The sequence below is a fragment of the Notechis scutatus genome, chromosome Z, assembly GCF_049901735.1.
Source record: "Notechis scutatus isolate UNSWTSFEM ecotype Mainland chromosome Z, rNotScu1.2, whole genome shotgun sequence".
Classification (NCBI taxonomy): domain Eukaryota; kingdom Metazoa; phylum Chordata; class Lepidosauria; order Squamata; family Elapidae; genus Notechis; species Notechis scutatus.
Genome location: NC_142025.1, coordinates 82169584 through 82191907, shown reverse-complemented (window position 1 = coordinate 82191907; position 22324 = coordinate 82169584). Strand labels below are relative to the sequence as shown.

Sequence of the window (22324 nt, the reverse complement as noted above, 5' to 3'; positions counted from 1 at the left end):
GCTTGGATATTTGCTCAGCTTTTTATCCAATCATCAGGTTGGAACTTCTGGACAGCAAATTCTCTGTAGACAGCAAATTGAGCTAGCAGTCTTTTTTTTTTTTTCCTGAAGTGAGATAAGAAAAGGAGAACCCAAGTATACAGTTCTTTACAAAAACATCTTTAGTGCATTATTATGGAATTTCCAGGTATGATATTTCAAACAACACTTCATATGGTAAAATACACACATCTTTTCTAGGGATAAGGGCAAACATTTCATCCAGAGAAACTTGAGCTCCAGTATCAACCTTTTTACTGATCTTTTTAAAGGTTTTTGCATTCTCTCCACACAGCCACTCAGTCTATATCTATGTGTTATTGCTAATTAATCCTCAATTGCTCCATTCTCTTTTGCACCAGTTGGACAGTGAAGTGTATGCCTCTATCACTGTCAATAGATTCAACCAAACCATATCTAAGTATTATATTATTAGTACAGTCATTGGAGCACTTGCTTTTGCACACAGAAACACTATAACCCATTCATTCAAAATTACCAGCAAACACTTCAATGTTCCACTGTTGGCATTTCAGTGTAATCTACTTGTATTCTCTGGAATGGCCAAATGATCAAATTCCTTCCTTTTACTATCTGCTTCTGCATAACTCTCTTCTTTATTTGTATACAATGTATAAATTCTCCCCATTTGCATGGCTATCATTTACATGTCTCTACAAATATATTCTCTTTATATATATTGAATATATATGTATTAATGCTAGTTCCCAAATAAATTCACTCATAATATATATGTATTAATGCTAGTTCCCAAATAAATTCACTCATGTATTCTCTCTATTATATTCCTCATAGTAAATATATTTACTCTTAGTATTCCATTCCTTCATCCATTTCCTGAACCTCCTTCTTATTCGTCAGTAGGGGCTGTCTAACTATCCCCTCAATCCTTTCCGGATTTATCGTCTTACTTCCATGACTAATTTGATTTAACCTCAAGTTCCACATATTATAATTTTGTTCCTTGAAACTCTAAGGCCCTACTGTCCTAAGAAATTCAACAACTCATTTATGCTTTGTTTCAACATGATAACCGCTTCTATGAAATCTACTTACTTTCAGATCATTCAGATGGAAGTTTTCCTGCTTCCAAAACTTCATCAATGTCTCCATTAACCAATACATTCCTTTTTCTGTCCTCTGCTTGGGACAACACATCAATAAACAAATTAACTCCTTTCTTTATAGGTCTATCTTCCAAACCCTTCCACACTTTAGTATGTAACTCCACACAACCATGCTCTGACAGATACTCCGCTGGATCTAAATTCCTATCTATTAAGAGAACCCAGTTCTCTTGGAATAACTACATCATAACAACATTAGTGAGCCACTGCTTGAATGCACAAAGGCCAACCACACACACCACCGGATCCATCAATTTTTATAAAAATGCTACTGGTTTCTTCTTGCCAGTCTATGTTTTAGCTGGCAATCCTCTGGCCATGCCATTCTCCACTCCTCACACAGGAGAACTTTAACTTTCTCTGTATATTAATCTATCATTAACAAGTAGTGTAATGTCCCCACTTGAGGAGAATCACATATCCACATTCACAGTACAGTTTACCTCTGCCATCCTGGCTTCTAAGTCAGCTAAACTAATGCCTCAAGCTTCAGAGAACTACAAAGCTGCCACTTTAAGGCAGACGATGCACAAGTCCAACTCAAAATACTTTCTAGCTAGCCAGACCAAAAGTCCAGCTCTTCCTTGGGAAGCAATCCATTCCCCAAGGAAATATCCACCAGGCCACCAGCTATCCTTTGCCTTCCCACTTCTGGGCGAAAATTCTCAAAAGCCTTCCCTTATCTGAGTAATACTAGTCTCAAAATAGCGTAAATATTTATCCCTCGGGCTATATATTGTAGTTCCTAATTCCCCTCTCTCTCCCTCTCTCTCCCTCTCTCTTTTACAAACAAACAATATTCCATAGGATGTATTCAAAATGCACACACATGAAAACATAAAAGTTGTAAAAAACAATCTCAGAAATAAAGCAACCATCCAATTCAGGTATTTTGGGTCACTGCTCTGAAATATATTTGAATCAAACCAAAATCAATATCACACTTCAGAGCAGGAAATATCTTACTACTATTAAAGAACAAAATTACATGCAGCATTTATGATCAGCTTTTTAAAATAATGCTAAACAACAGAGGCATAATTTGGGAGAACAGAGATAGTATTCAAACAAGGGAATTGCTACATATGTGATTACATCTTAAATGAAAAATTAATGCGTAGTCTAATACAGATAAGAATATACTGTATCTTATCTGCTGATAAGAATTATACATCGTATATTCTCAAGATTGGAAATGGTTGAGGCTACACTTTATCCCTTGAAACAAATGGAATTTAATTATTCCTTAATTAATTTCCATTAATATTAAGGATCGTAAACATAGTCTTATGTATGCTTAGAGTCTTTCTTTTAGCTTTTCATTCCTTAGAGTTTTGTCCCCTTGTGTTTGGTTTATCATGAGGTTCCATTCTTTCAAAATGGTATCTATTTACTTATTTATAAAAAATACTGAAAGAAAATTAGCTAAAGATACGTTTTCAGCTGTGAGGCTTTGTGATAACTCAGCAGTTAAGATGCTGGGCTATCCAGCTGACAATCCAGATTTGAGACCACTGTGCATTAGGATGAGGTCCACTTAGCAGTTCTAAAGCAAATGCAAGTAGATAAATAGGTACCACTTTGGTAGGGAGGAAATAATGCTCCATAATGTCATGCTGGCCACATGACCATGGAAACATCTTCAGACAGTACTGGCTCAATGGCTCTTGAAATAAAGATCAGCCCCTGTAGTGGGCTACAACTAGCAAATTAAAGGGACTCCTCCTTTAATTAATTTTATCCATATGGGGAATTTAATGTTTAATTTAATTTTTAATCTAGAATAAATAGAATTAGAATTATATAATCTAATTAGGGACCTTTTTTTACAATCCTCTATTGGCATATTTTTCATGAAACAAGAAATACCTTTCTCAGCTTTCAGCTGTGATACAAATTATTTTAGAACCAGTTTCCAAATATCTTGCTTTGTAAATTTCAAAGACAGGTAACAATCATACATGGAGTTTAATTTCATCCTGATTATCATCATCATTTTAATATAAAGATAATAACTTCAATATTATTATTATAATTGTGCTATAATATAACTGTAAAGAGTGGTGGGAATGAGAGTTCTTTAAAACAGGTTTTTTAAGCTGTTAAGTGGGAGAGTTAGAACTAATTCAGAAACAACAGCAGATGACTAGACAGGGTTCTACAATAACAATGGACACAAATCAATGTATACACTTCTGATTTATCTGCTTCAAAACATAGATGTTATCCTTTGCCAGGGGAATTAAAAAGCAGAATGGGATCATTAATGATAATAAGATAAAATTAATTATAAAATAGAGCTTTTTAATTATTTAGGAATGATGTTCCATTCATCCAGGTGGAGAAATGTCTATTTGGTCCATGAAACACATGTAGCAAAAAAGAAACACCAAGGCTATACCTACTTATATTTATTCCTAGGGGGAGCAATATATTGCAATGGCACTGAAATCATTTAAAGCAAAAGTAATGATACAGGTATTGTATGGTATGCCTTCAGGTCCTTATTCTAACTTTGTATCAGCTGAGACTAGACGTGCCTAAATGTGCTTCTAATGTAAATCTAATGTAGGCTTCCACCTTAGAGGGTTTGCACCAGGTTCTAGTGAACATAGCAGGGTATCCATGAAATATTTAAAATCATTTGATTTGAAAATTACACCACTGCCAAAAGAAGACGTGGTATTCCTCAGGTTTTGATGAGTTCTGGAGAACCAGTAGCAGAAATTTTGAGTAGTTCGGAGAACCAGCAAATATCACCTGTGACTGGCCCCACCCCCATCTATTCTCTGCCTCCTGAGTCCCAGCTGATCGGCTGGGTCTTCTTTTCTTGCCCTGCATAGGAGAACGGAACTGGAAAGCATGTTAGTGGGATGGGGAGGGAATGGGGATTTTGCAGTAACCTTCCCCTGCAACACTCCCCAAGCCATGCACACAGAACCGGTAGTAAAAATTTTTGAATCCCTTCACTGGCCAAAAACCTAAATTAACACCATAAAAAGTCTGGATTCAAGGCCCAGAGCCCAGAAATCAAAGTCTGGATTGAAATGATGGCTGCTCCATTGTAAAGATAGGCCAATGCTATTTCTCTTTTGCTGCCCATCTGTTCTATTTTTGTTATTGTTATTTTACTTTAATATTTGCTGTTGTTTTGCTGTATTTAGCAATTCTATATGTAGTTGTTACTTATTTATATTCCTTGGCTGAATCCAAGCTTTCTTTTTTCAAACCACTTTTTCCCCATAGATGTATGAGACATTTCACAATTCTGCTTTAAGACATAAATATAGAGGCTCACGGCTTGTTAAAGTGAGGTACGTAAAACCATAATTCAGAGACATGCCAGAAACTTCAGGTTCATTATTTTAAAACAATTTGTGTACTTATGTATATGTATGCAGCTAGTTCAAGGTACATATTTTCTCATGCCTTACTATAATTTTCTTCTTGATTGCGATATAATTTTTCATTTCCCTTTGTAAGATGGTCCTTTTGATAACTTAATATGATTTGTCTGAATCATTCCACTGTTATGTATTTATTTTGTTTGTCATCCATTCCTGAAGGCTTTGGGAGGCAAAAATAAATTGTCATCAAAATTATTATAAAATAAAATGCATCCTTCACAAAATTAATAATTACCCTCAAATAGATATAACTAACAATATGAAAATATACACAGCATTTTATTAACCTTTAGGTACATAGTGAAATGTATTCAAATATGTGGTAAACTGCTGTGCTGTATCCATACTGCTGTTTTTGTGACCATTAAGTTTTGCAGATCCCAATCCTTAGGGATCTCATATGGTGCTGTTAAAATTAAGGGATGTTGAAGATTTTTTGAAAAATAAAACATCATTTGAATTACTTCAGAAACTGAAAAGATTATATATCTGTTCATAATAATTTATAAAGATAAATTCACAGTATTTTTCAATATGAAATAGGACACTGGTGTGTGTGTGTGTGTGTGTGTGTATGCACACATACAGAAATTTATAGAAATTTAAAGATATTTCTTTCCTGGCACTATCTATCTATCTATCTATCTATCTATCTATCTATCTATCTATCTATCTATCTATCTATCTATCTAATAATTCCTAAAGTGGCCTCTTGCGTTAATGATAATTTTCAATGAAAGATAATATTTGTAGCTGAACAATGGAGTCCTCATGTTCTCTGAATTTGATTGCTTGCTTGTAGATGTTTTATTATCCAACTACATAACATGATTAGTGTTGATGTAACCTAGTACACTAGCTAGGTAAATATGATCACCACTGATAATGTAACCTAATTGGGTAATGAAACTTCTGCAAGAAAACAAATAAGCTCAGAGAGTACCAAGGTCTCCATTATCATAATTTTGTTAATATGCCATATCCAAACCAACTATTATTATTTGATGATGTTTCTTTAAGTCATCAAAGATTTAGTTGAGTTATGAACCCATGTTATATTAAAATATACCATTCTACATTTAAAACTAAACTGTGTATAAGTTGTGGTGTTCTTTGGATGAATTGCCATATTCATAATCAGAGACAGGGAAATGCATTGATTTCTTTTTTTTATACAGCAATTTCTGAAAAATCTTGCAAATAAAGCTGCAGGGTTAGGTTTAGAATTGCAAATGTTTTTGGACAAGGAAAAAGCAGGGAACTCTTGTGGATCTTGCTTATGCAGGTATGTATACAAGTTATCTCACAGCGAAATATCTCATCAATACATGGAAGCAGCTTTTGTTTTCATTTCCTTTGTATTTAACAATGGTAACAAAATAAAACAGACAAATGTAGGAGAGATCCATCTGTCGAGATCCATCTGGATCTTGAGCCTATCTTCTGGAGTGTTGGCTATTCCTGCCAGTTTAGTGTCATCTGAAGATTTGATGAGTTTCCCTTCTATTCTCTCATCTATATCATTTAAGAAGATATTGAAGAATACTCAGCCTAAAACAGAATCTTGGGGTACTCCACTGCTTACTTCTCTCCATGTAGATGTAGTTCCATTAAAGAGTATATGTTGAGTGTGGTTTGTCAGCCAGTTACAAATTCATCTGGTAGTGATGCTGTCTATCTCCATATTTTTCTAGCTGACCAAGAAGTAGTTGCGGTCTACTTTTTCAAATAACATATTGAAATCCAAGTATAATATGTCCACAGTATTACCTGGTCCATTAGCATTTCCTAGACATTTTGTAAAAGACTGCAATAAGATTTGTTTGACATGATTTGTTTTTTTTGTTTTTTTAAACAAATTTTATTAATTTTTAACAAACCAACAAAACATAAAACATAGAAACATAAAACCTTCTGTCTGGAAGCTACTTGTAGATTTTGACAAAACAAATAAAACATTCTTTTACACAATATAATTCCAAATTATCATTTGTACATATCTTTTCCAAATTTCTCATTATTTCTCCCTTTAGTTTTATTCCTCCAAGGTTTTATTAATTCCCAATCAAACATAGCTAACCAAAACACAAAACATAAAACATAAAACTTCTTTTTGGAAAGTGACTTAGTCCCGGGTTACATCTTTTTTTTACAGACCTAAATCAAATTCATGCTCACCTTATATACCATTCTTATCTTATTTACCATTCTATACTTTCTATATAACTTCTCCCTTCTTTTCACTCTCTTAATTATATTTTGTTTATTTCATCTTATTTTAAAATCATTATACTTGTATCTTTTGTCCGTCCGTTTCCAATTATCCATTTATCTCTTCTCTTTAACAGAAAATTTCCCCTGTAGTCACTTTTAAAGTATGACGCCTTTCTATCTTTCCCCTAAGTTAACACTTAAAATAACACATAATTTCCATCCTGATTCTGCTTAGTACATTCTACATATTGCATTTTAAAATAAAAGAATAATGAATTTATAATATAATTAAATATATAATTTCCATTCTAATTCTAATTTTGCTTAATACATTATTTTAAAATAAGAAAATGAAATAGTAAGTTTATAATAACATTAACACAATAACAAATTAATCTATAACTAAACATTAATCATTTTACACATTCTCTTTAATATTTTATTAGCTATTGAAGTCTATCATTATTAAACATTTTAATATTTTAATATTTTTTTAAATCTTATAATATTCCAATGGACTATTTCAAATGCAAATACTACAATACTATCTTATGTACTCTTGCAGAATCTTTCTTTAATTATACTCTATCCTTTATCTCTGAAAAAAATCTGCTTTTTTGCATCTTGTTTCAGGCCTTTGTGGCTTTTTCCCCCTTTTTCCCTCCCTTTCTTCTCCAGTCTGGTCTTTTTGCCCCCCCCACCCAACCTCCACCTTTTTAACTTCCCCTCTCTGTTGTATTTCTCTTTTCTGTTGCTTTCTAACATTGTACCTTTTTTTCACCTTATTTTTCTTTTTCTTGGTTGTTTTATTAAATCTTAAATTCTCATTTTTCCTTCCTCTCTTCCTATTTTCTTTCTTAATTGAACTTTTTTGTCCATTAAAAATGGCTTCTTCCTCTTCTTCTTCTTCCGGCCTTCTGGTTGCAGGCTTCGGCGGCGGCAGGAATTCGCGATTCTGCGGGTCCCTGCTGCGCTCGCCGCTGAGGTACCCCCGATCCAACTGGATTTGGGGGTTGTCGCTACCCCGGAGGGGCAGCGGAAGATAGAGGAGATCCGGGCAGGGGTCTGGGGACATCGCAACCCCTTTCCCCAGCCGGCTAGACTCCTTTTTCCTGAGGCGGTGGAGCGACTGTCAGAAATGGCAGCCACAAAGGAATCTTCAACCGGATAAGATTTGTGCAGGAGGAAGAATCAGAAGGAGAAAGTTTTCTTGGCTGAACCGGGACATTAAGATACTTTTAAACACCCTGGAAACCTGACTTTTGGATTGATACATTTGTTTCCAAAAGAACTTGTTAAAGCAGCGAAAGTGCTGAAAGGAAAGTTCACTCCCCTTCCTTACGGAGAAAGCAAATGAGCACTGAAAAAATCTGCTTCTTTAAGGTAAAAATAAGCTCTTTGTTATAAGTGGGAAGGAGAGGACTAAAAAAATCTTTAAAAATTTGTTGGAGGAGACACCTTGAAGATTATAAGACCAGCAACTAACTGTAATACGGCTTTAAAATATATTTTGGGATTTTGCCCCAGGAGGAAAAACTGCAAAGAGAAGAAGAGGAAATATTTTGTGTTTGTTTGGATTGTTTGATAACTTTGACACTTGGAAATTACTTTAAGATTAAAAACATCTGGGTTGTTCTTAAAAATTCACAATGGCACTACCTGTGGATGAATTAAAAATGGAATATGAAAAATTAAAGGAAAGAGAACAAGAAGGCAAGGATTCTTTGGGAGCTGTCTTCCACTTTTTAGAAATGGCGGTTTCTACATATCAGCAAATACATGAGGAAGAAGGAGAAGAAGAAGAAGAAGGACATGATTTGTTTTTGACAAACCTGTGCTGGCTTCTGGTTATAACTTTGCTTGCTTCTAGAAATTACTTGAGATCTGTTACTTGATTATCTTTTCCAGGATCTTCTCAGGTAATGATGTCAGGCTGATTGGTCTATAGTTTTCTGGATTCCCCCCTCCTTTTTTGAAGATAGAAATCATAGTAGTTCCTTTCCAGTTCTCTGGTAATTTCCTACTGCCCCAAGAATTTTGAAGAATGTGGTTCAGTATTTCCAAGATCATGTCTCCCAGCTCCTTCAAAACTCAGAATTGTACATTATATTAAGAATTCAGAAAACGTCTCAGAAGGTGTTAATAGAAACTATTTCTATATTGTTATCAAGAAACGGTATGGTTGTGTCCATGTAATTATCTTGAATTAAACTCATTTTAAGGGCATTTTAATGTTTTTATATATTCAGAAATTAAACATTGAAATGTGGCCCTTACGAATATATATGTTGACTAAAGTTAAGAAATTAACAGATATTGCTATCAAAAATTATTTAATATATTCCATTTTACTTTTTCTTCTTCTAGTTGCCATTATAGAATCTAATGGTAATCACATAACTGCACTGATAATCTGTGATTAATCATTTGGTTGTCTTTCAGTCCTGACTCAGGTGGAGTATTGGCTCAAGTTGTGCTGATCTTTTTCTCCCGTGCTGAAAGTAAAGTATCACTCCACATGGCAGTCAATAGAATTTTGCGACATAAGCTGCAGACATATCCTGGGGCTGCACATATTGATCTCTCATCTTCCTCTGTTACAGGCAAGTGTTTCGAAACTTTTAGCATTGACTGAGGTGGGTCTTATTGAGGTTTCGTGCTGTATGTTTTGCACTACGCACTGTATATGTATTTTATTCTAACCAGACAACATTAAAAGTTGGTAGCTGAATAAAATAAACAAGCTGAGGTTGTTCAGTTAAGAAAGTTCTGTCCATATATAGGACCACAGTTTTGCATATATACAAATAAATCACCCCCCTGTTATATTAAAGGCTTTGCAGCCAGTCATGATTAAGAAATAAATTGATAAATATAGCAGGAATGAGGATGGGAAAACGGTTTTTTCTCTGATTTAGCAAATGTATCATTGCCAAATGGAAGGCTTGGAAATCCTAGTTCCAATCCTCCTTCACCCATAGAACTCATGGAGTCATAGTAGCTATCAGAGCAACCTATCACTCCGATTTCTTGTGATGATAAAATGGAAAATAGTATATATATCTAACAATATATATATAAAACAAGAAAAAATGTGATTCTGAAGATGATGCAGAAAAGGCTGGCGTGGAAAACAGGCAGGAAATTTGGACCTGCTAGCCCTTGTAGAAACTGAAATTTGAGGAAAGACCTCATGACACGGGGAGGAGAGTTGTGTTGTCTATCATAATTGCCTAAAAGTTTTCTTCATGTGGTAAAAGCAAATAAAAAACTTATTCTCTTGTGAATAAGAAACTGCTTTAATGTTACATTATTTTCATTCCTATTTATAATTGATCTTCATAAATTTAAGAGGTTTTTTTGTCCAATTTCCCATTATATCACATTTTTTCTCTCTTACCTTTTATAACTTCTTCCATTGTTTTCTTTAAATATAAAAATGACACTGTTCTAATTAATTTTCTTTCTTTAGCCATTTATCCTTCCTGCATTTAATTTACTATATACACTTTGAAATTGCGTAGTACTAAACAACTATAAATAATTGAAAAAATAGTATACATGTTTATATGGGTTTTTTTAATTTTTGAAAGCAGAAGTTTCACTTTCCTGTCCTATTTTGTCTGTGTTGATAAATGTGTGTGTGCTTCTATGTTGATGAATGTCTCTCTGTGTGTGTGTATTAGGTGGTGACCTCAAAGGAACCATCATAGTCAAAACAATTAGCTGTTATGGTTAGAAGATCATTCAGTGGAAAACCCATGCACTGATTTCACTGAGATTTTTGCTTTTATAACAGTCTTATGGTTTAGCTCTCTGATAAGCTATAACCATTCTGTTGAAAAGCTAAAACAACAACAACACTTAAATAACTTATAAAATATCTTAATTCAAAAATCCTTGCATAGATTTTGAGTAGGTTTGTAAGGCTTCGTCTTTAAATGTATGTCTCAATCACTTAAAAAAAAACCCCAAACAGATTATCTGCACTACTGTTTTGGTTTTTTTAACCTGCGTGGTAAGTAACTAAAGGTTGGAAACCTGGTTTTCTTGAATATTTGAACAAGTCACAACAAGTTACTTCCTGAATCAACAAAATATTGGAGGCCTATCTTTTGAGTGGAGCAGTTATCTGTGAAGCAAGTTGGAAGGCCTTGCATTTCCTTGAGAAATAGCAGATTTCACAGGTTGGAACATGGGCAGAAGAAAGTTAATGTTGCATTTTGCTAGAACATTTAAGGACATGGCCCAGTTATAAGCATAATAATTGACTGGTACCTAGAGAGTACATATCTATTATTATAAACAAAAAAAACCTTAAAATAGATTTGAAATTTTTGGTGTTGAATATTCACAAAGGTGATAATAAGAACTGTACAGTTTAATTGTCAGGAAACAGAATTACAGGTATTCCTCAACTTATCATCACATTTGGGATAAGAATTTCAGATCAACAGAGTTGGAAGGGACCTTGTAGGTCATCTAGTGACCCCTCCGCCCAAGCAGGAGACCCTACACTATTTCTGACAAATGACAGTCCAATCTCTTCTTGAAATCCTCCAGTGATGAAGCTCCCACAACTTCCGAGGGCAAGTTTCTCCTTATTTCCAGGTTAAATCTCTCCTTGTTCAGTTTCCATCCACTATTCCTTGTTTGGGTTTATTTTCATGGTCATGATGTGCACTGAAGATGGTGTTTAATTTCATTGTACGAGGTGCAATGACAATAAACTAAACTAAACTAAACTAAATAAGGACTGACTGGGCGGGGAGGGGAGGGGTGGGCAGAGAGGGGAGGGGCCAGCTAGGGCCACGATTTGCCGGTTCTCTGAACTATGCAGAATCATAACTGTTTCTGTAGAACTGGTCCGAACTGGTAGAATCCCACCCCTGGATAAAGGTAACTTTAGTGCCCTAAATTATGGTTTCTAGTCCCAAAGAAAACAAAGCCAAAGGTTGGGCAGCTGCCAAAATTATTTGTTTGCTTGTTTAGGGAACGAATCAATGAGGTTGCTTTAATTTAGAATTCAGTGGAAAGAGGTTGCTTATCAGATCATCCTTATGCTGATAACTATCTGACCTGAATTACTGAGGACTGTATCATAACCTTATTTCACAAATCATGTGCTTGGCATCTCTCATCTCTCTGCTGAAATAGTGGAAGGGGAAAGTGCAATTCTCAATGGAATGCTGGCAATCCATCTGGTTGCTCTAGATTGGCTGCTTTAGTTGAATGCAGAACAGGCTGTTTGGCATACTTCAATCCAATGGAGCTTCATAGTTAATATAAGTTAAAGAATTCATGAAATAGAATAGATCACAGGTTTCATAATTTAAGAATAATAGTTTTTCTGAAGGTGGAAAGATAGAAAATCAGAACTGTAATTTTTGCATCTATTCATTTGAGCTAAGATCATGGCCTAGTTATATATCCTGGAGCTTGTTTAACTTCAAAGCTCAGAAGAGTCTAGCTACTGCCTTTTTTGGTACTATTATTTGACTTTATAGTACAGACAGATTTTTCCTCTTATCTAGCAAGTCATATGAATGTCTCATAAAGTATGTTATTGGACTATATCTATCTGTCTGTGTCTGTCCGTCATCTATGATATCAGATTTTGTTATGCTAAATCAAACCAGATTTATTGATTTGGCTTAATATTTTGTTTATAACCATAGTTTATGGTTTAAAGTGTTTTGTTCTAGAAAAATGTGATTTACTAAATAAACATATTTAAAGAATGGATTATCATTATGTGTGAACTCAGCCCTTAAATTTGGAATGACTTGTTGAATTACTTAAAAAGCAAAACAAAACAAAACAAAATCTCAACCCCCTTTAGCAAAAGTGTAAAAGTAGTTTTAACTGTTACTTTATTTTCTAAAATGTTTTTGTCATTCCTTCACAGTTTAGTTTGATGATATCTATCACAGTGTAATTTCTCTTAAGGAAGCTTAGATTTTATAAGCCAAAACTCTTGTCTTTACATTTTGTGACAAAACAGTTTAGCTTTTGTTTGATTATTGATGCTTCTACTAAGCAATTACATGTTTTGTTTTTCGTGTGGTCCAAGTTATTTTGAACAATGTTATCCAGCAGGTATATATTTTCTTTGTTCGTTCATAGTCATTCTTTACAAATGGGAAAATCATAGGCTTGACCACTTTATTTTCTATGTGGTGCATCTATTTTTAGAATTTTATCTAGAACTATCTTAGTTCTTGTTATGTTCGCCGATCAGTCCCAAGGAAAGACGCGAGACTCAGTGACTTTTAAAGCTCTTTTATTGCATGCTTAGATCGGCTTGCTTGGCTTCGGATCGGTGGCGGTTTATATTGAACTTCGCTCGGAGCCGCGGCCAATGACATCGTTTCGAATCTCCCGCAATCGGTTTCCTCCAATCGCGGGTGATTCGCAACGGGCCAATCACTGTGGCTTATTCAGCCAATCTGAGCGCCGTGCGTCCTGGCCAATCAGGACGGAGGGTTACAAGAATGCTAATGTGGCAATACAGAACACCCCTCCCCTCTTGGTATGGTCCTACATAACGTAGTCCCGTAAGTAGGCGGGGCTCCGTATCTGTCTACTGGACCTGTGCAGGTTAGTTGGTGCTTGGTCTTCGAGCGGTTCGGTAGGACTCCGTGTTTCTCTCTGCCTCATCGATGGAACCGCCTGGAAGGGTGAGTTGGGCCTTTCGCCGTAGCTCCCTCCCGGTCTACCCGGGCTGGTCGAGCTGCTGGCTTCGCTGCTCCCAGTTGGTCTTTCTGGGCTGGTTGAGCTGGCTTGGCTGCTCCTTCCAGGCGAGGCTTCGAGCTGGTCGTCTACTGGTGCTTCGGCTGGTGAGTATTCTTGGTTTCTTTTCTGTTGGGGTTGTCTGTTTGGTTTTTTGGGGTTTTCCTTCCCCTCTTGGCTGGTGTTTGAGTGCTTCCCCTCCCCTCCTGGATTATTGTTTCTGTGTGCTTGTGTGTCAGTTGTATTTCCCTTGGTAGTTCTCGGTCTTAGCTGATCGATGTGTCGTTTCCATGCTCGTCCGTCGTTTGTTTGTAACCGGTATGAGTGGGGACCTGTTACCTGGGTTATCGTTGCCAGTACCCAGAGTGGGTCCCCTGTGAAGTTCTTTGTGTATACTGTGTCTCCTGGTGTGAACGTTCGGTGTTTGCTCGATGAGTCGGGGGGGGGGTTTCTGGGTTGTATGTGGGGTGCAGCCTGTCTAGTGGGGATCTTAATTTTCTCCCCATTAACAGTTCTGCCGGGCTTTTGTTGGTTGTTGTGTTTGGCATTATATGTTGTATGAATAGCATTTTATTTATTTTTTCTTGCATTTCCCCGGTTTCAATTTTTTGAATTGTCTTTTTTTGTGAATTGAACCATTCGTTCCGCCCTCCCATTCGCTGCCAGGTGTGCTGGCGCTGTCAGGGCATGCCGTATTCCCCATTCCGCTAGGAATCTCTCGAATGCCAGCGCGGTAAACTGGGGCCCGTTATCTGATACAATTACATCTGGGAGACCGTGGGTTGAGAATAGCTTGTTGAGTTCTTTGATGACGGCCTCCGTGGTGGTAGCTCTCATGTCGCTTACCTCCAACCAGTTGGAGTAAGTGTCTACCGTTATTAGGAACGTGTGTCCCTTCGTTGGCCCGGCGAAGTCTATGTGAATCCTGGACCATGGCCCTCTGGGGTTTCCCATTCCCGGATTGGGGCGGCGGGAGGGCTCGGCCTGGATTCTTGGCATTGCCTGCAGGTTGCCACCCAGATTTCGATTTGCTTGTCCATCCCTGGCCACCAGGCGTAACTCCTGGCCAGGGCTTTTGTCTTAATGATGCCCGGGTGCCCCTCATGCAATAATTCCAGAACCCTTTTTTGTAATTTTTCCGGGATAACAACCCTGTCCCCCCACAGTAAACAACCTTTTTGTGTGAAAAGTTCTGTTTGTCGGCTCCGAAAGGTCCTGAATTGTTCGTCGTCGTCTTTTTCCGGCCACCCTTTCTCCACCCAATTTAAGACCCGCGCCAGACGTTTGTCTTTATTAGTCTCGCGGGCAATGTCTGATGCGGTCAGGGGGAGATTGGGTAAAGTCTCTATGCTCAGGGTGGACGTTGTGGGTGCTGGGTCGGCATCCAGGTCGGGCAACGGGGTATGGCTCAAGGCGTCTGCATGTGAGATTGTCTTACCGGGTCGATGGGTTAGCAGGTAACTGTAGGTGGCAAGGAATTTGGACCACCTTGTCATTCTCGGGGATAGAATGTTCGGGGTGGCCTTGTTCCCTGCCACAATTCCTAACAGCGGTTTGTGGTTGGTGATGATGGTAAATGTTCTGCCATAGAGGTACTCATGGAACCTCTTTACGGTGGCGATGATTGCCAGGACTTGCTTGTCTAGCTGGCTGTAGTTCCTTTCTGGCTTTGATAGGGTTCTCGAAAAGAAGGCGATGGGTGCTTCTTTTCTGTCCGGGAGTGTGTGGCTGAGGATAGCCCCAATGCCGAAAGGTGACGCGTCGCATGTTACTGTTAGCGGAAGGGTCTCGTTGTATTGAATGAGGACAGCGTCTGATGTGAGTAGGTTCTTTGTCCAGTTGAATGTGATTTCCTCTCGCCTCCCCCAGTTCCAGGTGACTGTTTTGTCCAATAGCCTATGCAATGGCTCCGCCGCGGTCGCCTTTTGGGGCAGGAAAACATTATAGAAGTTAATCAGTCCAAGAAATGCCTGCAGTTCTGTTTTATTTCTTGGCCTAGGGGCTTCCTTGATGGCCCTGATTTTTTTCCCCGTTGGATGGATTCTGTGCTGGTCTAGGAGGTACCCTAGGAACTCGACCTTCTCGGTGCACAGCTGACATTTTTCTTTTTTGACTTTCAGCCCCGAGTCTTTGAATTTTTGTAGTACCTCCCTCAGGCGGCCTTCCAACTGTTTTTGGTTGGCCGCTGACACCAGCACGTCGTCAAAATAGGGCACTACCCGCTTGATTCCTTGGAGTAGCCTTTCCATTAGGCTCTGGAAAACCCCTGGTGCTACGCTGACTCCAAACTGGAGTCTCTTGCAGCGAAAAGCCCCCCGGTGGGTTACTATGGTTTGTGCCTCGGCGGTGTCTGCGTCGACCGGCAGTTGTTGGTAGGCTTGTGCCAGGTCGAGCTTCGCGAAGACCTTGCCTCCCCCCAGTGAGTGCAGAAGGTGCTGTACTACTGGGACGGGGTAAGCACTTTGCTGTAAGGCGCGGTTGAGGATGGCCTTGTAGTCCCCACAGATTCTCACCGACCCATCTGGCTTGACCGGGGTGACTATAGGGGTTTCCCACCTGGCGTGGTCGGTTGGCTCTAGTACTCCCTGTTCGATGAGCTTGTCTAGCTGCTCATCGATCTTGGGCTTGAGTGCGAAAGGCACTTGCCGTGGTTTAAGGCCAATTGGGGCAATGCTGGGGTCTAGGCTGAAGGAAATAGGGGGCCCTCGGTACTTGCCTAGGTTGCCGTCGAAAACCTCCTGGAAGTCCCTTGCGAGTTGCTCCTCCCAGTCTGCCTTGGCGACGTGGTCGATGCCCGTCACTTCGATCCCGAGCGGCGCGAACCATTGCAAGCCCAGAAGGCTAGGGCGGTCTTTGTCTACGATCGTCAGGGGAAGTATCTCGATGCGCCCTTTAAATGGGATTTTAAAGTGTCCTATTCCGACCACGGGGATGCGGTTCCCCTGGTAGTACTTTAGGATTAGTTTCTGGCTTTCCAGCTCTCACCTGTGGATGGTAGGCACCAGGCGCTTGATTTCCTGCCAAGCAACCATGGAGAGGTAGGATCCGGAATCCACCTCCATTTTGCATGGCCGGCGTTCGATGCCCACATCCACATGTACCTTTCGGTTATCCCAGCTTGAAGAATGGCCGATGATGACCGTCTGGTGGGTTTCTTCTCTTTGTCGGTTCTCGCTGAGGCGTCGATTCCTCCCGTCTTGGCTCCACTGGCTCTCGGGTTGTCGGTCCCTCGCCTTGGGGGGTGCCGTCTCGTCTCCGATCGCTGCCGTCGCATCGCCGGGGGTTATAGGTTCGCTTGAAACGGCAGACCTTGGCAATGTGGCCCCGCTTGTCGCAGATCAAATTGAAAAAACGGCATTCTGACCGAGGATGGTCACCCCCGCACCCGGCACACAGGAACCCCAACTTACGACTCCGCCGCTCGCGCCGATCTCGTTCCGCTTGGAGTCGGTGGATGTCCTCTTCTTTGTCTGCGGTGTCGGAGAGGGAGTCGAGGTCGCCATGATGGGTGGTGGTGGTCGCTCGGCTGGTTTCGGAGTGTGCCTCAGGCATCGGGGTTGTCTCAGTGGTCGCAGGGCGGTCTGCTGTGCTCGCCCGCTGCACCCGCACCACCGACTTTCTGGTTGCCTCGCTCGCTGTTGCTTCGGCAAGGGCGTCGGTGAGGGAGATGTCGCCCCTCGCCATTAGCCGGCTCTGCAGGACGGGGTCCTTGAGCCCAAGGACGACGCGGTCTCGCAGGGCCTCATCCATATCGGTGAAGCCACACATGCCCCCCAGGTCCCGTAGATCAGCCACGAAATCGCTGATGCTCTCACCCTCTTTTTGGTCCCGCCGGTAGAAATTGTGCCTTCTGATGAGGGTGAGCACGGCGGGGGCATAATGGCTCCGCAACAACGGTTCGAGATCGGCCCAGTCCATTGCCTTTACATCTTCGGGTTTTGCGAGGGCTTTCGCCATCTTGAACACTGTGGGCCCGCAGTGTGTCAGGAACACGGCCCTTTTTTTCTGTCTATTTGCATGTTTGAGGTTGCTACTTTCCAGGAACATCAGGAATCGATCAATGTAGGATTCCCAGTCCTCGGTAGTCTGGTTGAAGGGAGCGGGTGGCGCGATGTTGCTGGCCATCTTGTCGGTCGCTTGTGTTTCGATGCCACGTGCTTGGTGGGTCTCAGTTCCGCGATCCCATCCTCGTCGCCAGTGTTATGTTCGCCGATCGGTCCCAAGGAAAGACGCAAGACTCAGTGACTTTTAAAGCTCTTTTATTGCATGCTTAGATCGGCTTGCTTGGCTTCGGATCGGTGGCGGTTTATATTGAACTTCGCTTGGAGCCGCGGCCAATGACATTGTTTCGAATCTCCCACGATCGGTTTCATCCAATTGCGGGAGATTTGCAACGGGCCAATCACTGCGGCTTACTCAGCCAATCCGAGCGCCGTGCGTCCTGGCCAATCAGGACGGAGGGTTACAAGAATGCTAATGTAGCAATACAGAACAGTTCTTTTCCCAAGAAGCAGGCATTTCTTTCTATTTCATGTGCATGATCACATTCTTGTGAATTTCAGAGCCTAGAAATATAGTCTTCTTTACTTCATGATAATTGTTACACATTCTTTACCTGTTCTAGAATTACATTTTCACAACTTTCGTTTACGGAATCTTTAACAGATAAACCAATGAAAACATGATATTAAAAAGCATTTCAGCCATTGTTGTGCTCTCATAATTCTACAAAAAAATGTATGCTTAGACATATCTCTTCATATTTTTAAAGTAACTATAAGTGTGTATGTAATTTGTGTTATTTTATTATTATTAAAATACTTGATTGTTCTTTTTTACTATCTTTAGATTAAATTGCTTTCTTAAGGCACTCTACATTAATTTGGAGGATCTTGTCAGAAATATAGAGCCTGAAGCTATTTTACACACACACACACACACACACACACACACTGATAAAGTGGAGGGGAGAAATTTAAATCCACACAAATAAGCTTTGGAGACGATATGGTACATTGACCCAACCTGGTTTCATCAGATTCACTCCAAACATATGCGAGTTCACTTTGAGGTAGAATTTACCTCGTGGCATTGATGAAATAATTGAAATATAAGTTTTTGCTACTATAATATTTGGAAAGATAACTTTAAAAAATCCGAGTTCTCTGCTACGCAATCCTCTGTTAAGCTGCTTCTTTCACTAATTTTTAGAAGTATACCATATTTAATACTGCTGAATTGGAGGACTGAGTCTTTAAGTGAACACTGCCATATGAATCCTTGTGGACAAAGTTCTTTTCCAACTCCATCACCTGAAATCCAATTTCACAGAAAATGCCTTTCAAATTGATTGAGTGAACTTCCAACAGTTTGCATACAGATTTATTTATTTGTTTGTTTGTTTGTTTGTTTGTTTATTTATTTATTTATTTATTTATTTATTTATTTATTTATTTATTTATTTATTTATTTATTTATTTATTTATTTATTTATTTATTTATTTATTTATTTATTTATTTATTTATTTATTTATTTATTTATTTATTTAGTAAAGTGATTATAAGATAACAGGTATAATTATAAACATAGTTATGAATACATGAAATGGATACATATATGAAAAATAAAAAGAAACAATAGGACAGGGACGTTGATGCACTTATGCACGCCCCCTACAGACCTCTTAGGAAAGGGGTGAGGTCAATAATAGACAGTCTAAGGTTAAAGTTTTTGGGGTTTGGGGAAGAAACCATAGAGTCAGGTAGAGTATTCCAGACATTGACCACTCTGTTGCTGAAGTCGTATTTCCTGCAATCAAGTTTGGTGCGGTTAACCTTGAGTTTGTATCTATTGTGTGCTCTTGTATTGTTATGGTTGAAGCTGAAGTATTCATTGACAGTTAGGACATTGCAATGTATGATTTTATATACTATACTTAGATTGGACCGAAGGCGGTGTAGATTTTCTAGGTCTAGAATTTCGAGTCTGGTGGCATAAGGTATTCTACAACGAGTGGAGGAGGGGAGAACTCTTCTTGTGAAATATTTCTGGACTTTCTCAACTGTGTTAATATCACATACATAATGTGGGTTACAGACTGATGAGCTGTATTCAAGTATTGGTCTAGCAAATGTTTTGTATGCTCTAGTTAGTAGTCTGATATTACCAGAGAAAAAAAGGTACGTAGGATTAGGTTAACAACTCTTAATGCCTTTTTGGCTATGTAGTTACAGTGGGCTCTAGCACTTAGATCATTTGAGATGAGTACTCCAAGGTCCTTGACAGAGTTTGGATCATCAACAAGGTCTTGACTATTCAGCTTATATTTTATTTTCTGATTTTTTTTTGTCAATATGTAAGACAGAGCATTTATTTGTTGAGATTTGAAGTTGCCATTTGTTTGACCATTCTGATACATAGTCGAGGTCTTTTTGAAGGGTAGCAGTATTGTCTATGGTGTTGAATAGCCTTACATCATCAGCGAAGAGAACACAGTTGCTCTTAATATGATCACAGAGGTCATTTATGTAGAGTATGAAGAGAGTTGGTCCTAGAACACTGCCCTGGGGGACACCGCTGTTGACAGGTACAGAATTTGATAGGACGCTCCCAATTTTGACCATTTGTTATCTGTTTGACAGGAATGCTTCTATCCAGTTATGCAGGTGTCTAGAGATATCATAAGATTTTAATTTTAGGAGTAATTTGTCGTGTACCACTGTATCAAAGGCTTTACAGAAGTCTATGTAGATTGCGTCGATTGCTTTGCCCTGATCAAGTTGTGTAGTCTATATGTTTTTGCAGTGTAAAAGTTGCAGATTACAGGGTAGTTTTTTCTGAAACCAACTTGTTTATTAGAGAGTAGATTGTTTGTCTCTAAGTGGAGGATAATGGATTGGTTAATAATTGATTCCATGACTTTACAGGTGATGCAGCATAAGGAGATTGGTCTGTAATTTTCAACTAGGCTGGGGTCTCCCTTTTTGAAGATGGGGATGACCCTGGCTTGTGGCCATAGTTTTGGCAAGGAGCTGGTCCTGAAAGGTTTTTCAAAGATTAAGCTTCGAGGTTCAGCTATGGCAGCAGATAGCTTTTTAAAGAAGTAGGCACATATTCCGTCTGGTCCAATAGATAGAGATGGTTTTAGATTGCTTACTACTTTTTCAATATTGTCTTCTGTAAAATTGATATGTTTTAGATCATTGTAGTTGTCTGTGGTTCGACTAGGAAATATTGGGCATGATCCATTGCTGTTTACAAATACTGAGCCAAAGAATGTATTAAAGAGGTTGGCTTTAATGTGTTGTCGTTGCAGTCTTTACCATTAGGTCCTTTCAGGGGTGGGATGGACCTTGAGTCTTTTAGTTTGTTGTTTACAAAATTGTAGAAAGCGTGGGTGGAATTGGTGCGTAGAAGGTTTTCCTCTTGTTTAATGTGATAATTGGTGCATTCAGTCTTTATCTGGTGGCATAAATTTTTGTATCAACTTTTGAAGTTGGCAATGTGACCAGATTTGTTTTTCCGCCAAAATGATTACTTTTTGGATTGAAGCTTCCTTATTGTTATGGATAGCTTGTTTTTTTCTGTTTCTGGGAGTTGTTATTGGTACATATAGTTTGATGACCCTTTTGACTTCAAGTAAAAATATGTTGTAATGGTCTTCAACAGTATTGCATCCAGTGAATAAAAGTTGTCAATCAAGAGATGAGAGATTGTTGTCTATAAGATCATAGTTGCCTTTTTTGAAGTTATAATTGGAGATCCCGTCATTATGATGATTTTTGTGTGGATGTATGTTGAGACAAAAGTCAATCATGTTGTACTCACTGTTGGAAAAGGGTTCTTTAATTTGTATTCCATAAATTGAATTCAAACTATTGCAGAAGATGAGATCATAGGCAGTTGTTAAGTCTAGTATTGTTGGTTACTAGTTGTTCCAGTCCCAGATTTGTTACAGCATTGTAGAAGATTGCATGTATGGGTTCAGTTTTACATTAGTTTAGGGTCCAGTTAATATGAAGTAGATTGAGGTCACCAAAAAAGATAAAAGCATGTGGGCAGGAAGTTGCCGATGTTAGTAGTGAATTTAACTTGTTTACATGTTCAGTGTCATAATCTGGGGCTCTGTAACATAATAAGAATCAAAATGTGATATTTAAGGACAGTTCACAGACTATGGTCTCAGGAAGAGCAAGCTCCTGGATAACTTGGATGTTTTTTAGACTTTTTATAGAGGATAGCAACACCACCTCCTCTACGGATTTCATGATCTGATTGGTAAACATGACAGTCTATTACTGTGGTAATGGAGTCAGGGAGAGATGCGTTGAGCCATGTTTCGCAGACAAATATGAAATAATTCTAATTTAGCTGTATTTAGTAAGAGGAGAAATTCACATATTTTATTTACAAGGCTTCTTGCATTGAATAGCTTGCATTTAAGGCCAGTTGTGGTTGGAATAGAGTTAGTTAGGGGCATGTGTGCCTAGTTTTGAGTGATGGTGGATTGGATGGGGTAGGGTTGGATGCGGAGTTGTGGGTTGTGTGACTTTCTTTTGATGCAATCAGCACGGTAGTCAATGTATAGATCCTTTTCTCCATTGTCTAGACATTTTTTGAGTTCTGTGGGAGTTCATGGGAGCGGATTCTTTGCAGTATGGATAAATCTGGTCTTGAGTGAAATTTTTTATGGGTGGGATTGGATTTTGCAATGGCATTTATTGTATGAATGAATATATGTTTGCTGGACTCATTTTTGCAAATAACTCTACAAAATCTTGGGG

General features: G+C 38.9%; 1 protein-coding gene across 1 annotated transcript in view; it reads left to right on the top strand.

Annotated features, from left to right (window-relative positions):
• The window catches only part of LOC113424693 (transmembrane protease serine 11C-like), a 63361-nt gene that overhangs the window by 22478 nt on the left and 18559 nt on the right, over positions 1 to 22324 (top strand). Inside the window, exons 3-4 of the mRNA XM_026686517.2 lie at positions 4434 to 4501; positions 9251 to 9411. Of these exons, the coding sequence (XP_026542302.2) occupies positions 4434 to 4501; positions 9251 to 9411 (229 nt within the window). The remainder of the gene's footprint in view (positions 1 to 4433; positions 4502 to 9250; positions 9412 to 22324) is intronic.